Below are 8,694 nucleotides of genomic sequence, written 5' to 3' on the forward strand. Positions count from 1 at the left end.
TTAATTATTAAATAATAAATAAATAAAATTTTACTAAACGGTACATTTGAGCGGTTAGTTTCGGACGATATATTAGCCATTTCCTTTATATAATGACTGAAGAAGGCAAGAGGCATGTGCTTTAATGAGATCTGCTTTTAAGAGCTAATTGTAAGTACTCTTTTGTCCCCATAATTGATACCTAACCATAACAACGACATTAAAGGCCGGAAAATCTTGTTTCTAACGTGTGTTTGTTACGACTTTTTTTTTTTTTTTTAAGAAAAAGTTTTTAGAATATAGTATTAGAATATATGATTAAAAATTAAGCTTGGTTTTTATTAAAATTAGGTCTGGGCCCTAAAAGTTAATCAAAGTCTGTTTATTTCCGTGACTCAAGTGTAGTGGTTGGTATTTCTGTCTCTCTTCTTCTTTTCCACTTATTGATCCCAAAGTTTCATGGACTTTGAGGATTATTCTATTGTAGAGCTCATAGAATATTTCTTGCTATTGACTTTGGAAAGACAATACTTTTCTTTAAAATTTAGAATTTTCTATTAAAATTTTTTAAATCAAGCAGGCGGATGATCAGAGTGGGCTTGAAAAACATGCACAACCCACCCGCCTAACTCGTTTGGGCGAGTGCGTTGCCCTTGAATCCATTATATGGATGAGTGGGCCGCGGGTCACCTAGGGCGGGCTGGGCGGGGCCCCTATGATCCCTATCCCAAACTCTTGGAGACAAGCAACTAAAATTCAAACAAATGGGAGTACATTTTTTCTTTTTACTAGTCATATATTTCTTTCTTTCATTTTTTTTGTTTTAATAGTACTTGAAAAGAATAAAGATTTCTTCAGCACTCTTATAAACAAATGAAAATTGCTAGGTGAGGGGATCTCATGATCACCACCAGAGAAACTCAGCCAACTGGAACTATTGCCACTTCAATAGAGAAAACCTGATCTCTCCCTCTCAGTACTCTCTCTTTTTATACAACTATATATATATATATATATATATATATATATAATAAATGCACGAAAAAGAGGGAATAAAAGACTCATGAGCAACTTCACCAATATTCCCCATGACACTTATCTCACTTGGCATTCCCACTCTTCCATTTTCCTTCGGCTAGAACAGCCTGTCTTCCGGGCTTGTTCGAAGGCTGACTAACTCCATTGGGTGCTTTGATCCGTGATGGTGAAGGAATCCGCATTGGAATTAAACTCCTGCTTATAGACACAGAAAAGGATGGTAAAAACCAAATCAAATGTCGAGTTGAAGAGGGATTGTTGTGAGTTTGCTTGTATGTAAAAGAAAAAGAGGATGTAAAGCACCAACAACACAGCTTAAGAACATAGGAAAACTTGATAAAGAAGACAGACCTCGGTTCTGAGCTCTTTGCTGATTTGGGATTTGTTTTCTTTGTTTTTGAAGCCATCCCATTTGGAATCATGGTAGCTTTATGAAGATTTAGTTGCCAAAGCATGTCTGGCTCTGACGAATCACTAGTTTCAGCCTCGAGTTCATCTGAGTCGTCAGTGGCAACTTCACACCGACTGTTAGGCGCATCATAATCCTGGCCGTCCTTTTTATTGAAAGCTTGTTCAGGGTATATTTTTGAAATAGCAGAGGGATAAGTCCGACCAAACATCTCAGGCAACTGTCTGTTGTCTACGTCCCAACGTCCGGCTAGTTTGTTCGGCATTACCTTATCAATCCAATCGCCAGAAACCGAATCCTTGTCATCCTCCTTTCCATCCAACCCAGGACTGCCAACAGGATGCCAAGAAGGTGAATTCCTCATCATATCTTGAAGATCTAAGCTATGTCTTTTTGGCTTGGCTGCAGAGTTTTTCCGAACCTGCAAGCCAATACACGACCATGAACCATGTTTTTAAAAGCTATTAAGTAAAAGTTGAGGTAATTCATTGGATTTTAAGCACCACAGTAAAGTAGTTGTAGAAATGAGTCAATTTTCAGGCTTAGTCATCACCTTTGATACGAGTTATTTCACTGGTGTACTTACATCACTTAATGATTTCAACAGATACTGTAGCTTAAATCCTTTATTTGAATCGTTTGGTGATGACTATGTTCTGAATTGATTCCTTTCATTGGATTTAATCCCATTTATGTTTGGTGATTGAATTCAAATAAAAAAAAAAAAAAAAAAAACAGAACTATTCATTCTCAAGTAATGCTACATACAAGTGTACAAGTCATTTGAAAAAAAGTCGAACCCATCAGGAAAACCCTACCTTTTTTTCTAGTGAGTCCCACTTTTTTCAAGGGTTGCATGCACAGTGTTTGTTCAAATAAATTTCCCTTCTTCTCAGAAATTCAGAATGCTTCCAAATATTTCAATAATATTTTTCTAAAACCACCAGGACGCCTCATTTAAGTTCAAATAAACTCCAAGTGGAGTCCTCCAAAACCAAATAACTGACCAAAGGAATAGTGAAACTTAGATGAAGGATGTAGCAACCAAGGGACCTAAGCCCATTTTTCTAGCATTTTAGTTGCTCATTCCCTTTTTCTACATTAATTATAACATTTTAAATGGAAAACAAATGTATGTTTTGTCTATAGAGACAATAATTAGAGCACTAAAAGTAATGGGCATGTCCAATATGCAATATATATTCAACTCAGACTTTGATGCAGGTGGAATACATGAGATGATCTTAGCGCTCAAACAATTTACATAGGTAACATGAAAACATGGCCCTACTAGTTGTGATACTCAGTTCATACCTTCAAGTTACCAACATCCTCCATTAATTGCATATGACCCCGAGATAGATCTCCAACACTTCTCCAACTAGGATGGGAAGGAGAAGATCCACATGATTTTATTTTTGGTCTTTCTGGACTGCTAGATACAGTACGTTGAAGACTCTCCATTCCTCCCTCCTTCATTGCTAAGGCTGCTTTAAGGCCGGCTATCTAAAAAGAGACAGTAAACAAGACACCTTTATTTTCCCCAAAGATTACCAAATGCATGAAAGACATGTGGGTCAAAGCTTCTTAAATTCATTATCCAGATACAGAAGACAAAGATAGAACTAATGTATAGCCTCATAAGCCATGATAAGCCATCTGAAAGAAAAACTGAACACAAAATTTTTTATATTGGGAATAAATAAAAAAGCATAGGCACTTCTCAAACTTATCATGAACAAACAAATGGAGTAAAAACCTGCTCCTTAAGCTCTTTTACATCTGCACTATCTTTGTTAACCCGAGCAGCACCAAGCTCAATAGTGGAAACCCTTTCAGCAAATTTGAGTGTACTAATTGTTTCTCCCAGAGCTTCAGGCTCTGGACTTATGTGAACAAACATGAGCGTCTTCGCTTGCCCTCCTGATAGATACAAAGACCAACATCTTCATGACAAGGGAAAATACAGTGGAAAAAAGGAAGAACATCTTTTTATGATTAGAGGAAATTGATAACCTTACCAAGTGAGTCTTGGAGCAGTTGTGTGAGCTTGCTGTTCCTATAAGGAACATGAGAATTCTTTTGTGCAAGAGAGGAGATAACATCTCCTAAAGCAGAAAGAGATTTGTTAATATGTTGTGCCTCCTTTAATCTATCTCCTGTCACCTCAGATTTATCAACCCTTTCACTTCCTGCCAGGTCAACCAGATGCATACAGCCACGAAGAATAGATCCAGATGTCAGGTCTCTTCCTTGAACATGAACTGTAAGGCAGCTGGAAATCGATACCATATGGAAGTAAATGTTCATATATTATACAATAGTACTAAAATCAATGTTCTTAAAATCACAATATGATAAATACATAGATACAATATTATAATTTTCTATTCGTGCACGAATAATAACTAAAATGAAGATTTAGAAAAGAAAAGCGGCTCTATTAAGAAATTTATAAGACAAAATTAGCTATACCTATGAGAACGACTACTCCTATCATTCATGGCTGTAGCACTCACTGCTCGATTCTTTTGGCCAAGGTTCATCAAAGTTATAACATCAGATGTTGATGATACAGGTACAAGGTTTGCCTCAGGTACATTGATCCCATTTTGAGAGCTGTTACGAATTTCTAATGTACTAGGGAGTTAAGAACACATATGAGTAAGAGGTGCATTGCACAAGCTATGATAATATAAAGGAATAAACAAGTGCCTAAGGATATCTTTTCTGGTGACCATCAGTCACAAGCAGATCCCTAACTTGTTCATTGTAAATTTCAAGCATCTGAACAGAAATCTCATAGCACATGGTGCCTTTCCTCTGTTCTGAGAGAAGAAATAGGTCACCCAATGCTCTGTAATTAACACCTTTGGCCTCCTCTGTAAGCTCTTGGGGTCCAGTCTGGATTGATAGATGAATATATTAATACAAATAACATAAATGACAAAACACTTATGGGCAAAAAACAAACCAAAGCCTTGTGGTGAAAGAATCAACAATCTGATTGCAATAAAAAATGTGTTGAGTTTCTTACCATGGTATAAGTTTTCCCTGATCCTGTTTGGCCATAAGCAAATATACACACGTTGAAACCATCAAGAACAGACCGTATCAGAGGTTGGGTGTCTGAAAATACCTCCCCTGCAAAAGAAAGGAAAGCAGTGGTATACAATGAAAGTTGATCAGAAGGAAAAATACAAAGAGGGAGAGAGAGAGAGAGAGAGAGAGAGAGAGGGTAACCTTGGGTTGCAGAAGGACCGAATGCTTTGTTGAAAGTGAACGACTTTCGTCCCTCTTTGCTATATTTTGAAGGGGCATTAATCGTAATATTTCCTTCCTCTATGTGATCCACAATATTCAAACCATTTGGTTGCCCTGGCAGGAAAGGCCTAACTCGGCAGTATACCCTAATGTTCCCTAATTAGACATAACACATACTCAACATCTAGATCTTGCTGAGAACAAAAAAATTTACCAATTGAAGTGGAGCTTAAACCAGTCGGAATGTCACCTTTCAAGTCCTGCACTTGATTGTATAACCTTCGGTTCTCTTCAAGAATTCTCTGGTATCCAGAAGCAGCATGAGCTAGACCATGCAGGTGCTTACCTATCAAGGGGATCTAGTGATATCACTCCTTTAAAAACCTCAAAACAATAGAATATTTCATTTAAAATGTACCTAAATTGTTGAACTCCTCCTGGTACTTATTCTGCAAGAATTGCATGCCTGCTTTTGTACTATGAAGAATATGTTTCAGTGCCTGCAGTGTATCAACATCAAAGCCACTAATTATGTGACAAAAACAAATTTGATTCAACAAAGTTTGATGCAAGGAAAAATTACCAGAACATCTCTTTGTTGATGTTCTACCAACTTGTGTTGTTTCAAAAGCTGACTTTTTGATCCATCATCAAGATCACACTTCCAATCGTAACATTCCTCCTCTTTAACTAGTGTTGCAGGTTCTTCTTCCATCTTAATCATGGTAAAAGAAAAGGTCACTTGTTTGTGCACGATACACAAAAACAATTTCTAACTTGCATTTTAAACTTTCTATGATGAATGTATATACCTTTGTATCATCAGAAGCAGTTTTAGAAGGACAATTGTCAGAGACAAATACTGAGATATCTCTGGCAGTTGTTTTCATCTGTAAGATTACGAGAGAAATTAAGATCATTGAGAAATTAAGATCATTGATAGTGAGCTTTACAAAAATAAAAATCAAATATACTAATGATTATTATATGGCGGAACATGATGGTTGTACAATCATAGAGGAAAATGGGATCTTGATTCTTGACTCCTCACATCATACTCAAAAACAGTGAAGAACTTTGTTGCCTATGAGATGGTAATACCGTTGTTGGAAAAAAACAGATGCTTACCAGTTCATTTGGGCTTCCTAACCGGCGCCCAAACTCCTCCATGACTTTATTAAGCATGGATTCCACAACCTGTGACAGGCAAAAAAGTCATATACTCTGTAAAGTGACGATTAAGAATATGTATCTAATTAGTTACAACAAAGTTTCAAACTAGACAAGAAGACAAGAGAGGGAAAATGTAGACAAATATTATGAGACGCATTTCATGCGACAATTGATGAACTAAAACCATTAGCATCCGCCAATTGGGACAATATATGGTCAAGAATACATGCATCGCAGAAGTAAGTTATTGTTATAATTATTCGTCTGCTTACTTTGCAGGAACATAAGCAATCTTTTCAGAACTTAGAAAATCCCATAACAGCACAAGAGCCCTTACAATTGGAATTTCTTCTTGCTTCCTATCAGAAAGAACTTCACGGATTAGCACATTTAAGGAACGAGATGAACCCTGCAGATAGGAATACATATAAGATTCTTGACGTCATGCTACAATGACAACCCCCCCACCCCAAAAGAAAAACACTGACTGTTTCATTCAGGTCATGGCAGAGATCGAGATCACAGTATGAAGATAGATCAGAAGACAAACTCTCTAGAGACTTCTCCATCGATGATGTCCTCGACAAGGAATTCATGAATGGTTCCGAGTTTCTTCGTGCAAAGGGTTTCCCACAGGTTGGTGGTTTCATATTTCCACCAAGTTTCCATGATCCATTTCCACCTCCTTGTTTCCAGTCACTATATGATTTGAGTGCTAGAACACAGTTTACAATCCTGGCAGATTTCCCTCCCTGTGAAGTCGAGATTTAAAATAATGTTACAACAGATTGATAACTGTCACAAATCAATACATTTATTTTGCACCAAAATCGACCATCATCAACTATAAAAATATCTTGTTTCTGTGTAAGTTAGTCACATTCAAAGTTGAATTGGCATTATAGAGATTTTCCGTTAATCGAAGAGAAAGAAGATATGCGGATGAAGACCATCATACAGATTTTCCCTATAGATTTTTCTATTGATGTTAATAAAACTACAAATACACATACCTGTTCCAAATCAGATGCTTCGAAGGTTGGAAGCCCCAATTCTTTCACAGAATCTAGGAAATTTCTCACGTTTTCGAAGTACTGGAATGCAGATAGAGCTGCCCCATCAGGAGTAACAACAGAATCACAAGGGCCCTCAACCACCTAAATCAGTCAATGAACATCCTCAAAACCAACAAAATAAGTGGAAGCTAAAAGAGATTAAAAGAAATTAAAAACCTGGCTGAACCATACCTTTGACACAGCTCCTGGCTGAACCTTGTTAAGAGCATTGCAAAGGACTATCCCACTTCGCAATCCAAGCCTGAACTCTTCTTCGGAAGGCTGGGCTGGGAAGTCTTTAATCCCAACAACTCCAACCGTCTTTCTGAGCCATCCAGCTGCTTCATATCTTCTCAGGGCTGCAAAACGGCATAGCAACCGTCAGTTTCTTTTTCTTGATCGGCACATCTCAACCGAAACAAGAAAGTTCTAGTATTGGATTATAAAACCCTGATTTTTCTCCATCTTATCTAGAATCATTTCCAAATTCATTGGTCGAATGATAAGCTTTTCCAAGCTTATGGTCTTGAACTGGGACCTTCGATTAAAAATGTAATTCCAATCACACATTTCCATGCAACAAAATGTTAACTTTTTCTCCAGATTAAAATCTTCAAAATTCTGGGGAATGAGAAATTAAAGAAGAAAGCAGAAATAAGACGAAAATCATATAAAGAAGATTGATCCAATGAGACAGATGATACGGACAATGAGATTAAACGTGTTGCATCATTGTATCAATGCATCATCGTATCAATGTTGCATCATTGCCACTATAACAAACACATTTGGAAAAAAAAAAAAAAAAACACAAGTTTCCAGATTTTATATTTTCAAAACCCACGTACGCTAGATTGTAATAAATAAAACCCGCAACATGATTCCAAGACAACACCAGGAAACACTTCCTCCGATCATCAAAGAAACCAAAACTTAAAATTCAAGCAATTTCTTTGACCATAGAAAATCAAAAGTAATTCAACAAATGATTGATCATACAAGCTTCGTCGGCCTTCCTAGAAACCAAGCCCCGGTCGCTCAACCGGGTACCACGTTGTTGAAGAACATTCTCAACCATTGAAGCTATTGAGAAAGACAAAACTTGCTCTGTTGCCATATTTATCACATACACAACCGCAACGTACTTAGAAAAAGCCGAAGGTTTTAACCACCCCAAATTCACAAGTCAAATCCTACAAATTAATTCACAGGCGTCCAAACTCCAAACACAGTCCAACAAACTATATTGCGATTTAAAAAACAAAAAACAAAAATCAAAATGTTGGGTTAGATATAAAGAAAATCTAATTTGATTGAATTCCTTAGAAAGAGGATAGGAATGACGAAACAGAGAAAGTGAGAATGAATAGAGATTAAATTCTGTCTCTTTTTCTCTCTCTCCCTGTTTCTCTCTATGCTTTCTCGCTTCTGTTTTTCTTCTTTCCTGTGTCTAATATTGACGTGAAGACGGTAAGACGAAGCTGGTTCCGAACCTCTCGGTTGGACTTGACGGTTTTTATTTTCCGACAAAACATCAAATTTTAAATAGTTTTTTTTTTTTTTTTCTTCTTCCAACAGGAAATTTATAAATATATATTTATCTAATTAAACCATGTTTGTAGCCAATGATATCTTCTTTTTTTTTTTGGTTTATTAATTATATTTTTGGCCTCTATTTTGGCTATAAGTGGCTAAAAATTGTTGAATAGAAACGAAATTTTAGAAATGGGCTTGGACTAGATTCTTCTTTTACTTCCAAAATTATTAGGAAAATTT

The 8,694-nt window shown here is 36.6% G+C and overlaps 1 protein-coding gene across 1 annotated transcript; it reads right to left on the minus strand.

Moving 5' to 3' along the window:
- Positions 1 to 766: 766 nt before the first annotated feature.
- LOC121259914 (kinesin-like protein KIN-14I) lies at positions 767 to 8,358 on the minus strand. The gene is made up of 19 exons (XM_041161721.1): positions 7,918 to 8,358; positions 7,111 to 7,277; positions 6,877 to 7,020; positions 6,352 to 6,615; positions 6,201 to 6,272; positions 5,819 to 5,887; positions 5,503 to 5,580; positions 5,274 to 5,405; positions 5,109 to 5,190; positions 4,941 to 5,036; positions 4,670 to 4,846; positions 4,464 to 4,570; positions 4,152 to 4,330; positions 3,902 to 4,063; positions 3,448 to 3,701; positions 3,186 to 3,349; positions 2,741 to 2,932; positions 1,369 to 1,847; positions 767 to 1,212 (listed from the first exon to the last, which is right to left on the minus strand). The coding sequence occupies exons 1-19, from the start codon at positions 8,033 to 8,035 to the stop codon at positions 1,080 to 1,082; spliced, it is 3,069 nt and encodes a 1,022-aa protein (XP_041017655.1). The 5' UTR covers positions 8,036 to 8,358; the 3' UTR covers positions 767 to 1,079.
- Positions 8,359 to 8,694: the final 336 nt, after the last annotated feature.

This window comes from Juglans microcarpa x Juglans regia, chromosome 4D (genome assembly GCF_004785595.1).
Source record: "Juglans microcarpa x Juglans regia isolate MS1-56 chromosome 4D, Jm3101_v1.0, whole genome shotgun sequence".
NCBI lineage: Eukaryota > Viridiplantae > Streptophyta > Magnoliopsida > Fagales > Juglandaceae > Juglans > Juglans microcarpa x Juglans regia.